Below are 19,933 nucleotides of genomic sequence, written 5' to 3' on the forward strand. Positions count from 1 at the left end.
TTTAATCTGATGAGGGTTATCAAAGAAAGACAAGAAAGGCTTCTATAGGTACATCAGTAGCAAAAGGAAGACTAGGGAAAATATGGGCACACTGCTAAATGGGATGGGGGCCCTGGTGACAAAGGAGATAGAAAAGGCTGAGATGCTGAATGCTTTCTTTGCCTCAGTCTTTACTGGTGAGACCAGCCTTCAGAAATCCCTAGCCCAGGAGACCAGGGAGAAAGTTTGGAGAAAGGAAGACTTTCCCTCCTGGAGGAGGATCGGATTAGGCATCACCTAAGCAAACTGGACATATACAAGTCCAGAGACCCTGATGGGATGCACTCACAAGTGCTGAGGGAGCTGGCCAATGTCTTTGCAAGAAGACTCCCAATCATCTTTGAAAGGTGATGGTGACTGGGATGGGTGCCTGAGGACTTGAAGAAGGCACATGAAGGACAAGAAGGTGACTGGGGGTAGTCAGCATGGATTCACAACGGGGGAGTCATACTTAACCTTATAGCCTTCTATGATGAAATGCCTGGCTTGGTAGATGATTGAAGAAGGTGAGAGCAGCGGATGTTGTCTGCCTTGACTTCAGTAAGGATTTTCACTCTGGCTCCCATAATATCCTCATAGGCAAGCTGATGAAGTACAGGCTAGATGTGCAGACAGCAAAGGGGATTGAAAACTGTCTGAACAGCTGAGCTCAGAGGGTTGTGATCAGTGGCGCAAAGTCTAGCTAGAGGCTGATAAGTAGCGGTGTACCCTAAGGGTCAATACTGGGTCCAGTACTGTTCAACTTACTCACGAATGACCTGGATGATGGGGCAGAGCATATCCTCAGCAAATTTGCTGATGGTACAGAACTGGGAGGATGGCTGATACACAAGATGATTGTGCTGCCATTCAGAGGGACCTCAATAGGCTGGAGAGATGGACAGAGGAATCTCACGAAGTTCAATAAAGGCAAGTGCAGGGTCCTGCACCTAGGGAGGAATAACCCCATGCACCAGTACATTCAGGGGAGCAATCTGCTGAAGAGCAGCTTTGCAGAGAAGGACCTGGGGATTCTGGTGGACACCAACTTGACCATGAGCCAGCAATGTGCCCGTGTTGCAAAGAAGGCAAATGGTACCCTAGGCTGCACTAGGAAGACCATTGTCAGCAGGTCGAGGGAGGTGATCCTTCCCCTTTCCTCAGCACTAGTGAGGCCACATCTGGAGTACTGTGTCCAGAGCTAGGCTTCCCAATAAAAGAGAGACGTGGAGCTACTGGAGTGAGTCCAGCAGAGGGTCACTAAGATGATTAAGGGACTGGAGCACCTCTCATATGAGGAAAGGCTGAGAGAGCTGGGCATGTTCAGCCTGGAGAAGAGAAGACTGAGGGGGGGAATCTTATCAATGTGTATAAATATCTGAAACGAGGGTGTAAAGAAGACAGAACCAAACTGTTTTTGGTGGTGCCCAGTAACAGGGAGAGAGGCAATGGGCACAAACTGAAACACAGGAAGTTCCATCTGAATATGAGAAAAAACTTTTACTGTGAGGGTTGACTGACCAGCGGAACAGGTTGCCCAGAGAGGCTGTGGAGCCTCCATCCTTGGAGATATTCAAAAATTGTCAGGATGCAGTCCTGGACAACCTGGTCTAGGTGACCCTGCTTGAGCAGGGAGATCAGCCTAGATGATCTCCATAGGTCCCTTCCAACCTCAACCATTCTATAATATATGTATATATATAAAATATAGATATATATATGGAGAGAGAGAGAGAGAGAGAGAGAGAGAATACGCAATTTCATCCAGATATTTCTATATCCAGCACAGTAACTAATGGTTTGACTAAACCATTTCCTCCAGAAAAGTACCCAGTCCTAAGAAGTGTGTTTAAAGCGGTTTTCTAAAAAGACTTTGAATAACTCCAGGCTTTACGAATACTGAGATTGACTATTTCACATTGAAATGAACACTACTTCTTTGCGAAGCATGACATATGTGAGTCACTTGAAGCTCTGAGAGGCTGAGGCATTGGATATTCTTTCAAGTAAAAATAACAGACTCTAAGTTAATGAGCAGGAAGAAAACAGAAAATGAGTTAATCATCTTTTACTTTTTCCCACATCCCTATGTCTGAGAAATAATGAACAAACGTTTGGGTATATTAATTAACTTCCAATAGATATCAACAGAAATACAGTATTAAAAATATATTTCTAATGAGTATAAATATTTGAATAAAATGATTAACAGAAAGAACAACAGCCAGTATAGTATTCTTGTATACTCTATAGTAAACTGTACCAAGTTTACTATAAACCAAGACTGTACAAAATTAAAAATGTAATTAAACACCAGTCTGGAGTTCAGCCAAGAAAGATCTGCAATCATGAGTACTGCAAGTCACTTGGAGATTTTTCAGGTGGTAAAGGAAGTGCTAACAATGCCAGGAAGCATCACGCCATGTTCCAGAAGAGAGTTACGGCCTTCCTGTAGCATGTAAAATCCATTGCTTTCGTATGTCTATTTCAGGTCTTTTTTCTACAGCTCCTTTAAGGCTAATTATAATAAAAGCTAACTCAAATATTTTTCACCAGGTCATAAAATACACGGGAAAGGCTGTTCCATCTTCAGTTTGAACAAATATTTAATAAAACTCATCATTGTGCTAGAACATCTGTAGATTCTCCTGTACCATTGGTATGGACTTGTTTTCAAACTATAACATTACTTCAGTTAAGGATGGGACAACTCAGCTCAAAAGCAATGTTTTAAAAAAGTTAAAGATCTTTACTACTGTTTAAAAAATAGTATGCATGATAGCAGTGAGATACATATGTACACAGCTGATATTCGTTTGGTCTTTCACACAGGTGGAGATTAAGAAATATTAGCTCTGTAAAGGTATGTGGCCATAGCCAAAATGCATAGCTAGGTTGACAAAGCTTTTCAGATGCAGAGTTAACTGAGATCACTTTTCTTCTAGAGTACACTTATGCTCTTCTCCTAGGAATGAATAAGACCAAGGGGTTCCTAGACCTAGTCCATTTGCACAGGACTGTTTCATCTTTTAGCTGATGTCTTTTATAGAATGGCCTACTGAGTTCTGCAGTCCTGTTACAAAACTTCTTGATGCAAAGCAGCCATTTTGCAATGCCTGGGGGAATTTCGTATTTTCTCGCTGTGTATTCCCAGCATGTTTGCTCTCAGTTCATCACTCAGGATTTTCTCAAGACAAGGATCTTCTCAAAACTTGTGTTACATGGGGAGTATAGAAAGAGTTCAAAGGGACAGACAACTGTCCTTCTATATCCCAGTATTTCAAAGAGCAAATGAAAGGGACACCAGGAGATCAGCCTCTTTCACTATGAAAAGACATATCAGTCCCACAAAGAAGCTTCCCTAGAGGGATAAGGCTTCTCTGAACTGAACGGAGCTGATAACAGGAAATGGCCACCAAGGACCCAGAAGCATAGGAAATGCAATAGCATTGCATTTCACATGCAATTTCACTTGACAGAGGGCAGGGAAGGGAATTTAAAGCCTATGTCGTCCCTCACTAAATCCCTAGTCGACCCCTATATCCCAACCACACAACAATCTCAAAAGAAAAAGGCATCCCAGCTATAACAATCCCCTAAAAGTCCTGCCATCCAGACCCACATAATTCTTTCTAATGTCCCATCAGTGATGTGTTGCTTCTTGAGAACCCACCAGCTCAACTTACCCTACTTTTAGATCTCCGATCCTATTCTGGACTCCAGCACACCAGTTCAAGAAATCTATGTCCATGGACTTTGGAGTTGTTATAGCAATCACCAATCAAAGAGGTTCTCCAAATTAACTATAAACTTTAATCTGAAATAAACACATTTTCCTATCTTTCTGGGAATGTTTCCAAGGATAAAGCATATTATAAAAATGCATGCAAAGTTAGTTAGTTAGTGCATGGAGCTTCAAGGCTGCACTGTAAGTAGTTGCGTTCATTTTCTTATTACCTTGTCGGGTAGATCACTTCCTAAGACACAGCAGTTCGGGGCGGGGGGGGGGGGGGGGGGGGGGGGGTTGCCCCTCATGCTGACATCTTTGTGCTAGTTTTAAAACAGTTTGAATGCATCCCAAGAGCAGTGTAGCCCTGACTGGAGAGAAGTCACTCGGGACTTAGGCTATGAGTCTTTAGCAGATTTTGCAGCCTCACAATCACTACTGCAGCTAGCTAATGTGACACTGACTCACATATGTCTCACACATGAAACAGTCACAGATACAGGTTGCAGAGAAGACAAAGGGGCCTTTTCACCATGAGAAAAATTCAGCATGCCAAAGCTGTCTTGCTAATCAGGCAGGTTAGCAAGTCCTAGATGTTTCTTTTTTCACTGTTGTAGATGCTTGGAATTTGGATACTTGCACTGTTTCTGCCCAGCACAGCCAGAGGTAAGAATGTGGAATTAGTTTTAATATAGACTTTCTACATTGCTATATTTCGTGAGATATTATTCTACTTTATGGTGTCTCTACATTAACTGACTGAGGTTACATAGTACTCATTCACGCACAAGAACAATGAGATGAGTGTGTGTGTGTGTGGGGGGGGGGGGGGTTGTCCCCTCTCTTCTCCACTCTGGAAATCGCACCCTAGGGCCCTGCAGTTAGAAATATGAGTTTTTTCTATCTCAAAGCAAACCTATTGCACTTGTTTTCTCTATCAGACCAAGGTGTAAGGAAACAATTCTTCGTACTCTTCTTTAGTGCTGGAAATGCAGAAAAAGCAAGGAGGGGACAGCCCAATGGGGATATAGCTTCATACTCAGCAGAAGGCATTGGCTTGTATAAAATTTCTCATGTACATTGTAGTCAGCTGCTCAGCAGAGTCTCAGGTTACTGCTGATTATTTGCAATATCTTGGCTCGGTTTTAGGAGAAATTGATCAGCTGTCTTTGTGTTAGGCAAAAGACAGCTGAGGAAAGATACCCAAGGTAGGGTACAGGAACTCCATTGAATACCTTCTCTATTTACAGGCAATAGAGTGGCTACTTTCCTTGGGGTACACGGCAGCCTTCACAGAGCTGAGAGAGCAACTGTTGGTCTTTGCTTTATTTTAACTGTAGGAGTTTCAATAGACCAAGAGACTGCTAGAAGGAAGAAGCTATGTGTTATGACTACACTGCTCCACTTCTTTGCTCATTCACATGTTGATGATCTGATCTGTGTGCTACAGGTGAAGAAGTTTGCTATGAACGGCTTGGATGTTTCTCAGATGATAAACCATGGTCTGGGACTTTGCAAAGACCCATCCAAAAGTTACCCTGGGCTCCAGAAGAGATAGACACCCGCTTCCTCCTATACACAAGACAAAATCCTAATAACTTTCAAGTAAGAACTGTTGTGGTTTAAACCTTCTCAGATCACATGCAAAAAGAACACATAAACACAGACTCAAGCTAATAGTGTTCCTGGAAAATATTAGAAATGGCCATCTCTCCAGTTTATTCAAGAGAGAACCTTTTCCAGCTCCTTGGAAAAGTCTGTGGGGCAGAATTCTCACTGACAGTTCTTTTGCTACAGCAAAGATACTCTCCATCAGCCCTCACGAAGCAGCACACACCCACTTTTCTGTAAGACCACTGAGAAGTACTAGGAAACTGTGCATCTATAAAGTTGTTGAGTAACTGTTTCCACTTATGAGATAAACATATTAAAAGTAAAGTCTTGGCTGCCCTAAGATATGTGACAAATCTTGCCTTGGTTTGAATGGAGATGCAAACCTTAAGTCATGTGAATACTTGCAGATGAGCTTAGTGTTACATAATATTTAAATGCCTATACAAATGAACACAGTTCTGGTCTTCAATAACAGCAAGTGTTATCTAATTCTGTTACAATCTTAATAAGCTCTTTACAGATAACTGATTTAAATGTTTAATAATTCAATATCCGCAATAGGAGATCTCTGCAATTGATGACTCAACAATCGATTACTCAAATTTTAATGCAAACAAGATAACCAGATTTATTGTACATGGATTTATAGACGAAGGAGAAGAAAGCTGGCTGTCAGACATGTGCAAGGTATGTACCATATGGAAGTCCTATCTGTGTGAATTTCCTTAGTATGGATTTATAATACATTCCTATAAATTGTCTATTTTCTCTATTTCTAATCAATTTCTCTCATGCTACTTGTACTGACAAGAAATTGTGAAAATGGCTACTTATTTTCAAAATGTCAGCAACTCAAATATGTAGCTCTGCACCTTGAGGAAAAACTTCAGGAAAAATGCACCACATTCATAAGTGAAGTGAGTGAAAAGGATTTGCTCAATTACTGTCCTTTCTTGTGGTAAAAACAACATAAACCCTGAGGCAAGATGTTGCTTAGGAATGAGGGTGATTACAAAAATAACTGCAGATTCATACCCATTGCCTCATACTTCTCCAGACAAGAGACAGGTTTCTAGGCATGGGAAGCTCATCACGAACGCATGGACTGCCAGTTGGGTATTGTAGGCTGAGCACATGGACTGACCATTAACCAAAGCAACAAAGTTGTCAAAATTCATAGGCAGAAGGGACCTCAGAGGATCATTTCTAACAATACCACTCAACCTAGAAGTTGCTATGAATAGTGGATGAAGTATAAAGCACTCTTACTGATTTTGCACCAATTCTCCAATTTGTCAAGTAATTTCTTAATCCTGTCCCCATACACAGTTGCAATTCCTACTGACTTGGTGTCTTCTCAAATCCTGTAAATATGCTTTCTATTCCAGTTGTTAATGAAAGCAAGGAATTTTATGGAGCATAGAACAAAATGCAAGTTGATCGCTTATGATACTTTCTGGGTAGGGTTTTTCAATTAACTATCCATACAACTACAATGTTGTTTAAAATATATATTCCTATTTTACTTATCAGAATGCTATAAAGAACAATCCACATAAATCCAGGTTTTATACTTATTGCATCCCCACTACCCGATTCTCTTTGTTACCTAGCCAAAAGAAAAGAAACTAGATTTGTTTGAGAGTTTCTCTTTGAAAAATCTCTGTTGATTATCACTTATATACATCTAGGAATGTTTGTTGGATTTATTACTTAATAATTTGTTTGAAGTATCATAAGCAGATTGATGTTATATAATTTTCAGTCTCTCATTTTCCAATCTATCAAAATAGAGTTTTGTTTTGCCCTCTTCTGTTTCTCTAGAACCTCACAGTCAAAAAGATGGTTACAAATAGCTCACATTTTGCTTCAGCTAGTCCTTAAATCCTTAAATCCTTTTGGTTGATTTTCATTAGGCCCTACAGACTTGAAGTAAATCTTCAATTTCTTTTCCTATTCTGGCCTGGAATTTTAGCACAATATTCCAATTTATTGCAAAAAACATTCAGTTTCAATGAATCTTTTTAAATAAAGAATGGAGCAAAAAAGGTTGTGAGTACTTCAGCCTTCCTATGTGTATCTGTTCTTGATCTCCTTTTTATTAAGTAATAGTCCTATGTGCACCTTTATTTTTACCATTTCTAACATATTCACAGACACTTCTATCACCTTTTCTGTCCTTGGCCAGTTGTAACTTGCTTTGCATGCTTTTCTATTTTCAACATAAAGGAAAGTAGAATAAATATATCAAAGCTGCTAAAGCAGAATATACTTAACAAAACAATCCAGCTCAGAGGAGAAAAACAAGGCTTCAGATTCTGTGGCAGACAATGAAATATCTGCCTGTATATACATATGCCAAAATAAAGCCATGAATCTGAAATGAATATTCACTGACAGCAGCAATTTATGCACCCTCTTAACAAAACACATGAACTCTCTTTTCTAAGAATCCATAACATGAAAACACTCTTGATTTTAATGATGAAAAATGCAAGTTCTAATTGAATTTATAATTAAACATGTACTTTTAAATCACTTAAGTGAATCAGTACATGAGTTCTTCTTTAATGTTACATACATAGCTTGATTGAAGTTGAAACTTAACAGTATTCATCCTGTTTTCCCCTCTGCAGAAATTACTGCTTCAGGCATTTGAAATGATGCTGTGGCCAGCACTGCAGTATACCAGCCTATTTCGATATTGTGTGAGCACATATGTGCCTGTGTGCAAGCAGACCACAGACACGCTAAGAGTTAGTTTCTTAAAATGTTTTCATAGGAATTGCTACAGCATTTATGAGTTTGGCTGTAATACGCAACGTAAATCAATTTCAGATTGTATTTGATGTCGAACTTTTTGGTTTTTACTTTTGTTTTACAAACCAGAGGATGTTTACAGTGGAAGATGTGAACTGTATCTGCATAGACTGGAAAAAAGGCTCGAGATGTCAGTATACCCAGGCATCAAACAACATCCGTGTTGTAGGCGCTGAAATAGCTTATTTTGTAAATGTTCTTATGGTAAGAATCTTCTGGTTGTAAAGCTATAGTCATAATGTTGATTTTAAAAAATATATGACTCAGGAACTTTTAAGTATGCAATGTGCATGTAACCATCGAAAAACATTTTTTCCTATTCAGTGATTATTTTAGAAGTTCTGCTGAAAACAATAGACTTGTTTTTTTCAAGTTACAGAAATACAATAGCAGGATTAGGTAACTTAGAGATATGAATTTCTACCAGATATCCCCATAGTACAGCTGAATAGTTACTCTAGATATGTTAACAGATATAAAGAGTTTGAAATATGCAGAAATAATCAACATAGTAAACTGCCTTCTCATGGCAACAAAGTCTGCAGAACAGCTCTTAAGAATGACAATAAACCAGCAGGCAGTTAGCAGCAACTGGAGAACAATTGTTGCCTCTCAGGTGAGCAAAAATGTTTGGGAACAAATAGGAGCTTCCTAGCTGCTGCAGAGGAAAGCCATTGTGCACAGTGCCTAAATCTACAGGAGCTGCTATATGCCCCCTTTCTTAGCCATTTGCGCAAAGTGAAGACACTTCACTTGGAAAGCAAGGCTTGATTCAAAGCTTTGCTTTAGTCTAAGTGAGTGCTCTGAACACGTTTCTCAAGGAGACCTCTATGTTACTCAAATATATAGCATGCTGGAGTTAGGAGTGCTGTAACCCATGTCACACACTCTACATCTGCATTCCAGCCACTGAATTATAATCCAAAAAGGCTGAAGGCATCTCTTCTTTCATCTCCACCTCTAGCTTTTGTGATATCTGACCCGCTAGATGTAGCTAAGAATCCCTGCCAGCTTGAATCTTGCAACTCAGATAAGCATTGTGTGAATCTCAATGAGTCTAGAATCGTAAAAAGATACAGAGCCCCTCAGGACTCTATTATAGACACAAACCTCCAAATGAGAGCAATAGCTGCATAAAGGGTTCTGAAAAACTAAGTTTTGGCCATAAGTACCTAAACCAGCAAATAGATCTTGAAATTCTGTAGGATTCCCTTGTAGACTGGGCCCTGAGTCTGTAGTAAAACTAAGAGTAGCTTTTCAGCCCTTCTTTACTCCTCCCTATTGTTGAAGAAAATGTAAATCTTATTTTTTTTTACATTACTATTTTCCTCAGGAAAAATATGGATACTCTCCAGATAATGTCCACATAATTGGTCACAGCCTTGGAGCACATGCGGCAGGTGAGGCTGGGAAAAGGAGGCCAGGGATTGGAAGAATAACTGGTAAGTCAGAATTAAGAAAGACACCACTCCTTAGCAAAATGTTGCCTCCCATTTTCTCCTACAATTGTATCTGACTGTGGGCTGTAGTTCAGTCAAAGGTTATCTGAGCAGTACAGAATTTACCCTCTTCTCACAGTGCAGCCTGGAGCAGTACCGAGGTAAGTGTGGGAAAACAGCCCAGTTCGATGGTTATTCTGTGTGCATATGTTTACACAGCAATGCAAAGGCTCCATATCCCTAAAAGCGCCAAAATGCCCCTTTGCAATAACAACAGCTGACCTGGTCATGCACCTTTACAGTTGCAACAATTATTATAAAACTCTCCAGTGCTCCAACCCAGCAACATCACTGGAAGGAGCAGTTTGTGCTTCTTGAAGAAATTCTCTGAAACTACATTACCTGAGGTCTGATTTTGTCCCTGTGAATGGGCAGAAAGTGATTATCTGCACCTGAACCCTGTCCCCACTGCAGGGGAAGCTGTTGCTTTCTTCTCCATGTGGCAGGATTCCTCTACTGTCACCTGAATTTCAGATGTGGGCCTATAATGTGTCCACAGCTAGTTCCAGACTAACTCTAGTCTGGAATAGCACAAAACTGATGCGATAACATACTGACATTCCACTGAGACTGCTAAAAATGAACTCACGATAATTAACATACAATCTGAACCAACTTCAGCAGCTATGATTGTTTTTCTAAACCATTTGTCCAACGCTACTATAATGCAACAGACGAAGAAAGTGTCTATCTTCCTCATCCTGGCAGCTTCTCTCCTGCCATCCTAATCTTTCATTATTCTGGCGTGTTATATAGCAGCACATCTGGTGCACATCACCCACTGCTTGCAGGCCCCTCCAAAGCATGCTAGAAGCAGCACAACAGTGAGCAGTTATTTTATACCATTGTTTTGCTATCAGTTTTGCTAACGGTTCGGAGTTGAGACACTTTAAATGAATATGGACTTGTTCTCTTCCTTTTTAGTAAGCTGTACCCATTCAATTTTCATCTTGCTAGCACTGAATTGCTCTACTGTCTTTCCCTTGTTGTGAGTTACACACACTGAGCTCTGAGAAAGTAAGAAAGCAGAGGCTTTTTTTCTCTTTACTGCTGACCTAGGTTTTCCTTTTTAGTTCTTTCAAAGCAGATATTTTTGGATCTAGTTTGCTTTAGAGCTGCCCAAATGTCACCCTGAATATGAAGACTATGGACATTCTCCACTAGGCTAAAAAATAGTCTCTCTGTCTTATAAGACATAATTGATCAAGCCTCTGTGACTATTGACCAGCAGTGTTTTGATCTTCCCTTGTGGTATGTCAGGAGATCCAAAAGCAAGTTTTCATTTTTCAGCATTCTTAAGCTTGTCACCTGCACTCTATCCAAACGAGTTGAGAGCCATTAACTCTTGAAGGAACCTCACCATTTTGCAACTCTATTACACACAAGACTTAAATGATGAAAATGTTTCTCCAGAGAGGCAAGAAGAAGTTCCTTAGAAGTGCAGGCTTTCTCAGCACACAGTGACAGGCAATTTCCAACTGGAGCAGTAGCACCAGATCAACACAGCCTCTGAATAACCATTCACCATTTCCCTACATCTTTCTTCTAGGAATAGCCCTTGTCTTTCTTAAATTTTTTAAGTGACTCTTAAAAAAAGCAAATGGCAATCAAATATGCACATTTATGACAATACGTATTCATTCCTGAAAGAGGTATTCCAGACACCTCACAAAGCACAGACTACATTTTGACTATTTTAAAACACATTCAGTACTCTCCCAGAAAACAAAACTGAGAAGAGGTGCAGCACTTACTTACAAAATTTAAAGCTATTTGTTTGATCTCCTTATTCGTCATACAGGCAGTGCCAGGGTAGTGTGCATTAAACAGAGTGACTATTCATACACAAAAGACAACTTCAGAAGTTATCAACACATCCCTTTCCAATTACTACATTTCCTCAGAGATTTTGGGTTTGCTGAGTCTTGGACTAACAGTTTTTTAGACTAATAGTCTACCAAATTCAATCTAAAAGCAAAACCAAATCTGCTCCCCAAGGACAATAAGAGATGCAAGTACAAGATAATATATGTTTTGTAATTTGCAAGACTTCACAAGCTCCTGAAATTGCTGCAGCAATTTGGGGAGCAAATGAATACCATTTCATGCTAGGATCAGAAGCAAAGATCATGATTTCAAAACTAGACACTTGAGAACTAAGTTCCAAAATCTGGATTGGGGGCCACAAGTAGGCATACTGGTTTTCAATAGTTCAAGAACTTGGCAGTACTGCCGGTATCAACTCCTGAACTAATCAAACAAGGTACTCTACAAACCACACAGATGAGCTATGTGGAATGCAGACGCGGTAACCTTAATTTGGGCAACATTTTCTTTCTAGTTAAACTTACCTCAAAATAATAACTGATATTCAAGTGCTGGAATTCAATATTGATGTAAATCAGTAAAATTCAATAGGTTTCGTATGCATAAGCATTTCTCCTGCCTGGGGTTCCACCCTAAGTGAAAGTATGCCATCCCTTTTTTAATGCCATACTGTTTAGATATAAGGAGCCATAGAGAGCTATAAATGTGACATTAATTATGTACAATCTTACTTTTATATAGAATGACACATCTGTATCTCTTTATCTATATGTAACACAAATATCTTTCTTTCAGGACTGGACCCCGCTCAACCTTATTTTCAAGACACTCCAATTGAAGTTAGACTGGATAAGTCTGACGCAGAATTTGTGGATGTTATTCACACAGATTCAGCTCCCACAATCCCCTACTTGGGTGAGTGTTCACCTTGCATTATTACTTATTTATTTATGCTCTGTGGCACTTGAGTCTCCTAATCATTCATCGTGGCTCAGTTGTGCTAGGTGCTGTGCAGAAATAACAAAAATACCATTCTGGTCACCAAGAGATCATGTTCTGAAGTACTACAGACAAACTTCATGCCAGGGGCTGTGTATATGAGACAACATTCATTTAAAATGTGCTTATCCCTGCTTTAATTACTTTAGGTTTTGGAATGAGTACAGCTATAGGACATCTTGATTTTTATCCAAATGGAGGAGAGCAAATGCCAGGATGTGACAAGAATGCTCTTTCACAGATTGTAGATCTTGATGGCATCTGGCAAGGTAAATATGTTAATGCAAAGGAGGGTCACCCTCAAAATGTAATGACTTAACTTCTATTATTTCAAGTGTTTTGTATTAGCCGTTGGTGTGTCTGTCAACAATGACAGCCACAGAGTGCAGTGAAACTCTTAATACGTTCAGACATACCACATTCCAGAACCTACTCCCATACAGGGATCAAAAAGTGAATAATACAAGGGGTTTGCCTCTAGAAAAATATGTCTGCTCTGAAGTATCTAATAGTAGAAACAAACACTACTTAAACTGTGCAAAAAGTTGGAATGGTCTGTAACAACATGTTTAAGTTTGTTTCTATTATTTAGTTACCTAGCAGCAATACTAGGTGGAGTAGGACAATGATACTCATGTCTACTTCTATTACGCTATTCTTCAGCTGCAATTTTTCTGAAATAAAGCAATAAATTTATATTAGTTTCTCTTTTGAAATTACATGTTACAAATCTATGTTGCATAGGAACAGTGTCATTGTGTCTATTTTCAGCCAGCTAAAAAAAGATTGGCTACTCTGATACATTTTTGTTTATTTTTGTTTTGCACAGTTCTAGTAAAAGCTCTTCTTACTAGAAAATTTCTGTATAGCATCATAAAGTTAAATTGTACTTCACAAAACATAAAAACATGTTTTCTGCTCTAGAAACTTTCAATATATGTATATAAGCTCTGGAAAACCAAGAACCTACTTGTGAGACCTGGTCTCCTTTCGCAGGTTTTATTCAGCGCAGCATTACCTTTTTTTTTTTTTTCTTGGCCAAAGTAAACTGGTTATCAATAATGGGAAACTAAAGCACAAAGAAATAGTTGTGTTGTATATCACATGTATATCATCTTCTTTTTACTCTAAAGTCAGCAAAATTAAGGAACTCAATAGAAATAACCTATTCATTATTTAAATTTTGAGATTCTCCCTTCCTTAAACATCCTCCAAATAATAATAATAATTTTATTTTGAAGTCCTCAGCTGGAATAAATCAGCATTGCCCTAGGAAGTTGTTAAATACCTTTCATTTGGTTTCTTTTTGTTATGGTAATGCAAACTGTTGCCTACAAAAGACCTGTTTCATGCAGTCCTCATTTCTATTGTAAAACTCAGTCAGATTACTTGAGTAAGTGTTTGTGAGGAGTTAGAAGGGGGATGAGCTGAGCTGCACAGTAATTGAATGCATTTCACGTTTGCATTTTATGCCTGTTGAGTCCATGGCATTCCTTGGAGCACCGATTCATCACAAAAACAAGGTTCAAATCTCAAGTTTGACACTCCAAGAATTGTGACAAGGCTCTTGAGGATGATGAATTCAAACGGCATGGCAAGTGCTATGTCACTGTCCTTTCTCATATATTGACAGAAATGAAGAACTAACCTGGGAGCATCTTTTCACAGGAACTCGGGACTTTGTGGCTTGCAATCACCTGCGGAGTTACAAGTATTACTCTGACAGTATTATCTTTCCTGATGGATTTCTAGGCTATGCTTGTGATTCATATGATGTTTTTGAAACAGTAAGTATTTTTCAGACCTTCAGGATGGACCATTTTAAAAGCAGTGGCTCTTAACTATGCATCTGAAGTTCAACCTGTTTATGCTAGCTTGCACTTAATAAGTGTATTTGTGAGAGAAGGGAGGGGCATCTTCAAGTATGGTAGCTCATGCAGCTGGCATGCACCAAAGCAAGAAAAGGTATCAGCACAACAGAGGTATTCCTGGTTCTGTGCTGATGTAAAGCCATAAGGTATTTAACCAGAGCTGGTGTGGTTTCCCCAGGCCTAGTCTGCTGCGTCAAACCAGGGAACAGGTAAAGAGGGCCTCCCCCAGTAATCACTGACTGTATTTATCAAACAGCTATAAACAGAATCCCATACTGCAGCAGGCGAGCTTACAAATATAGTTTAAGTATCCTTTTTTCAAAACAGTAGGAAGTAAAATAATATGTAATGGCCTCTCAGGGTCAGTCCATGGTCAAAGTACTGTGGTGACTTAAGATGGCCTCAAGAGCAAAACACGTTGGCTTATGGACTAAGGTCAGGGAACTCTTCCCTGTCCCAGACTTGGAGGTACTAAACTGCCACCTAATGTTAGCAGGGAGGTAACAGGCTCATTATATCCTGCAGGCAGGCAGCACAGACAGATGAGAACAGGGGAAAGAATAAGTATAAAAATGTGTAGTGCTTAGAATGAACTTTATAGCTTCTGAGCACCTGATGGAGTCTTCTCAGATCAATTTGGGAAGAGCTGACTACCCACTTCTGTCACCATGGTGGAAAGCTGCATTTTTAAGACAAAACTCAGAAGAATGAAGAGCCCCTGTTGACCCAGCCTGATAATAGGAGGGGACATCATTCTATCTCATCAGAGAGTTGCTGGGAAGGACACCTCATCTTCCATATTCTAGTTCATGCTTACTCAAGAATGTCACTGGTGTGGGTGGAGTGAGCTAAATGGCATGTGAAAAAACAAGGATCCCTGAAAAATCAGAGCCTTTGAGGAAGTTGGATAGCTTATATGAGCTCTTCCTAGTTACAGAAAGGATTATTTGAAATTTGTTGTTGCAGTAATTCGGAATCAATTAGGTAGGTATGTTAAAATAAGTTCTATGACTGATTTTTTTTTTCTTAGCTGTGTTGGTAAACTTTATTAATGGATCTATTTGTTTTCACTAGGAAAGTTGTTTCCCATGCCCAGAAGAGGGATGCCCAAATATGGGTCACTTTGCAGATAAATTCAAAAAGAAAAGTGAAACTGAGCTTGTGAAACTTTACCTGAATACTGCAGAGGCCAAAAATTTTTCTTGTGAGTCTTGAATGTTTCCATTGCTACCTGGTCCTTGTAAACACTTCCCCCTGCCCCCCATTTTACAATTAATTTTAACAGATGAACAGACCTTACAGCAGTGCAATGGCTGGTCCTCATGTCTTTTCCTCCTCTGCCCCAATACGAGTTTTAGGCCCTCCAGTACAAAAACAGTGTTGACAAACTGAAGAGAGTCAAGTGGAGGCCACCAAGATGGTTAAGAGGCTGGGACACATTACATGGAAAGAGATGCCAGAGAGCTGGGTTTGTTTAGTCCTAACAGGAGAAGGCTGGCAGTGGGAGATCCAATTTCTCTTTTTAACTTCCTAAAATGGAATTATAGAAAAGAGGGAGCCAGACTGCACTAAGAGGTGCATGGAGAGAGGATGCAGAGAAGTTGCAGCAGGAGAAATTCTTATTGGAAAGTAAGAGAAAACAATCACAATGAAAGCGGTTAAACGCAGGAACAGGGGCCCAGGGAAGCTGTGGAAACTCCATCCTCAGAGATATTCAAACACTCAGCGAGGGTCCTGAGCAACCCAATTGAAGTTGGCCCTGCTCTGAGAAGGGGATGGACCAGATGACCCCCAGAGGTCCTCTACAACCCAAGTTATCCTATACTTGTCTCTCACAAGACAGCTCCTCCTTCTCCTTTGTAAACAAGAATGGGAGGGACAAAAGATGCTTTTGCTAATTACACACTAAAGGTAAGTTCCCATTTACAGAAAGGATCTTCCTTGGCTTCAGTGTTTATTTGTTTTTACACTCCTTTACACTGCTTACATACTAGTCAGTATCAGTGTTCACTTCTAACCTTTAAATGCCTCCTTCTTTGCAATGTCACACTGTATGTAAAAACTTTCATGGTCAAAATGCTGAGGCCTGTATTGTCTCTAACACATTACGGACTAGCTTTCTCTTTCCAGAAAATAACAAAAAACTTTACCCAATTCTTATGTTGTTACATAGACATTGGGACACAATGACAGATCTGATTTGCTAGTGTTTTATATTTGCTCTGCATGGTTATAACCCAATGAAAAATAGGGAGCACAAAGATTCATGTGCGAGAACATTGTGGTAGCTCCATTCAGTCCAGACAGCCTGGGTTGTGGCCTTGAGCTGGAAGTCAAAGACAGCGATAATTTTCTTTTGCTTTCAACTCCAGTGTAGGATATTGACCAAAAAACCCAAGAGTTTATGTTTTGGAGACTATTTTCTGTGGGTACAATCTGGCTTACTGTATTTCTTCTATATAGGTTGGAGGTACAAGGTATCTGTGACACTCTCTGGAAACAGCAAAGTAACAGGATATGTAAATATTGCCTTGTATGGAAGTAATGGGAACACAAGACAGTATCAGATTTTCGAGTAAGTTCAAAGTTTAATAGAAAAGAAACTTCTCCTATAGAATGCTTAATTTTTATTTTTAATACTTTTGTTTAAATTGGTCCTATTTTACAGACCAAATTTTGCCCTCAGGTACAGCTCTCTGATATAAATGCAGAAACAATTCAGTCACTCTGGATTTACATTTGAAGGGCGAAAGTTAGAATGCAGCCCCTCATCTTTCCTAACTGAAAAAATAATCGTGATCTTGGCTACACCACATAATTTTGGTATAGCTTGTTTGATGTCTGACATAGGTGTTACTGAATTCATGCTAGCAGAACTCTGATCTCTTTGTCTTTGCTATTCTTGTAAAATGTTGCTTACAGCTAAAGTTACCTTGTGTTTTACTTCATAAAAATCTGCTTTTTGTTGTTCCTGACTTTGCCTGCTATGGTGACCCAAGAGCAGATAAACTCAGCCACACTGCTGCAAGTGTAGGAATAACTGGTAGACAGCCACAGCTGGTGGATAATCCTTTTGGCCATCTCAAACAAATCCAACATCTGTATCACATAAATCAATTAACACTAAATTAGATTACATCTATGTGCAAAACTTGGTGTAAACCCAGCCCCCATAATGCACAGGGAGCAAGCTATATTTCTCCACAGGGATTTTCCTTTAACTGGGTCCTCATTGTGAGGTAAGATTGCAGTGCAACAGGCCTACCTGCCTTTGCGTCTTTCAACAAACACTGGGCAATAACACTGTTACCATACTATAAGCTAAACTCCATCTTATTACCAACACACTATTAGCATCCTACCACAGCCAAGCAGTTGACTGGACTGGTAACTAATATTGATGCCAGCATGCCTCATGTCTATGAACTTTTCTTTTTCAAAGGGGATACCTCAAACCAGACAATACTCATACAAAATTAATTGATGTAGAAATTAATGTTGGAACAGTTACGAAGGTGAAATTTCTTTGGAACAACAACTGGATAAATCCAACTTTGCCTAAACTAGGAGCTGCAAAAGTCACTGTGCAATCTGGAGAAAATGGAGAAGAGTAAGTACATCCATTATGACAATCTTGAAAGTTACTTGGGAGAAGATACAAAATTATATGTGGGGTAAAAGCATTTGCACAAGAAAAGCTGTTTAAAGCATTAAAAGAAAAAGACTCTGAAGAAAACCTTTAATTTCCTTCCTTTCAAGATACTGTTAATCCATAATTCCATTTACAAGCACTTAAGCCCTTTTTCTTAAATAACTTCAAAGAAAAATTTAAAATACATCTAGGCTTTAGAAGAACAAATTTCCTGTATAGCCCTTTGGTAAGAAAAATTAATACTGACTTGGATTATCAGCATTGTTCTTGCCAAGTTCCTACTCCCTGTCTACAAGAAATGCTTATCTGTATCTGTGCTTGCATTAGCATGTCTGACTCACTGCCACTTGAAATCAGTGGAAGTTTTCCACTAATATTGACGGTCCTTAAGATCGTATTTGACAAGAGTGAATGATAATAATAGGCCTACCATTCCAGTGAACAAGGCTAGTACTTGGAAACTGTGCTTGAAAGACTAAATCTAAAGTCTACTGAAACTGGCTAAAATGAATTTCTGGAGACTTCAGTGGATAGTGGCTCGGACACTCAGATTATAGAAGTGTAACTTACTGATCCAATTTTGCTCATTCAGTTGGACTTTTTAAAACAAAGCCTTCCATTTGCTTGACCAGAAATGAGCAGCTATGCCATTTTATCCACCCCATTATTAGAGATTTAGAGGAGAAGGTAAAGGAAATGTTTTAGGCCCATATAAAATTTCATAGTTAAAATGTGATCACATGAAAGAGAACAGAGGGGACAGCTTCAAGCAAAGGAAAATAATTACAGCCCAGCAGCACTACCACTGAGCAGAGTTCCTGAGTTGTCTTGTAGTTTTTAATCTGTCAAAACATCTTGCTGACGAAGAGTGTTCCAGTAAATATGCACTCACTCTTCTATTGGCTCATGCCCCTAGCACTAGCATCTAGCATCTAGCATCTATCTAGTGCTGGTAGCATGCAAATTGGAGAAAAATAAAATTGTAAAGATAAAGGAAGGAAGCCAGTCAACCAGAATAAATACAGTCCCTCAATACTTTTACCAGCAGTAACATTTCAAACTTAGGAGCTCAAAGTATTTTGTGTTCTTTTCGGGTAGCAGAGCTGTATCAAATCACAAATCACATTGGCTTGTACTAAAACAAATCCACTTGTACAATGTGAACAAATCTAGGCAACTCAAGGCATTCATATATTCTTGTTTTCTTCAGATTCCATTTCTGTGGTTCGGAAACTGTGAGAGAAGATGTTCTGCAAACTCTTACTGCTTGCTAACAACGTATACAAATACCCCAAATCTTGCTATTAATAAAAGCTAGTCATGCATAAAACACTGGAGTCTGCAATCACTACAGTTATAATATTCATAGTTTTACATCCCAAGTAATGAAATGCACCTTTAGATGCAACCATGCATGCAAGGAGAAACCTTCCCTGCTCAGGCATGCTAACAATAAAAATATCCAGGGAATTTTAATACACAATGGTCTTGAAGTCTGCAGACATGTATCTCTATGGACAGCCTGCAAAATACAGATTTTTTTTAGAGTGGCTTTAGGAGTGACTGATCCAAAGCCCACTGAAAAATTCCTCTTGATTTCAGCCTGCTTCAAGGTAACTTTAACAAGGGGAAGAAAGGGGGCAACTGACAGAATCTTTTAAGTGGCTTCAGACACACTGGACAGTACCAAAGAGGAAGTACAGATGCTTGTTAGTAGAAAGAGATTAAGGAGACTGATGTTCTTGATCAAACTGAAGTCTAAGCTCCAAATTAGTGTGAAGTAAGGATGCAAGCAGAAGCAGGGGGATGAGCAGTTTAGAAAATAAGGACAGAAGTTTTTAATTACACAAGATATGGAAGAGTGAATATGATAGCTAACTGGTAACACGTTTTGGTGTTTTAATGC

At 39.3% G+C, this 19,933-nt stretch overlaps 1 protein-coding gene across 1 annotated transcript; it reads left to right on the forward strand.

The window, feature by feature from the left end:
- Positions 1-3,878: 3,878 nt before the first annotated feature.
- Positions 3,879-19,357, forward strand: LOC112980945 (inactive pancreatic lipase-related protein 1-like). Its single transcript, XM_026096179.2, has 13 exons — positions 3,879-3,946; positions 4,363-4,411; positions 5,196-5,350; positions 5,921-6,046; positions 8,249-8,383; positions 9,513-9,621; positions 12,301-12,420; positions 12,654-12,773; positions 14,173-14,291; positions 15,450-15,579; positions 16,839-16,950; positions 17,818-17,985; positions 19,238-19,357. Exons 1-13 carry the CDS (start codon positions 3,926-3,928, stop codon positions 19,299-19,301), a joined length of 1,428 nt encoding a protein of 475 aa, XP_025951964.2. The 5' UTR covers positions 3,879-3,925; the 3' UTR covers positions 19,302-19,357.
- The last annotated feature ends 576 nt before the right edge of the window (positions 19,358-19,933 follow it).

Source organism: Dromaius novaehollandiae, chromosome 6 (assembly GCF_036370855.1).
Source record: "Dromaius novaehollandiae isolate bDroNov1 chromosome 6, bDroNov1.hap1, whole genome shotgun sequence".
NCBI lineage: Eukaryota > Metazoa > Chordata > Aves > Casuariiformes > Dromaiidae > Dromaius > Dromaius novaehollandiae.

Excerpts from the sequence above, each read along its gene's own strand:
- LOC112980945 (XM_026096179.2), top strand. The coding sequence starts at position 3,926 with ATGGAGCTTCAAGGCTGCACT. Across the intron at positions 8,384-9,512 it reads ATTTTGTAAATGTTCTTATG|GAAAAATATGGATACTCTCC; the intron begins GTAAGAATCTTC and ends TATTTTCCTCAG. Across the intron at positions 15,580-16,838 it reads AGAGGCCAAAAATTTTTCTT|GTTGGAGGTACAAGGTATCT; the intron begins GTGAGTCTTGAA and ends TCTTCTATATAG.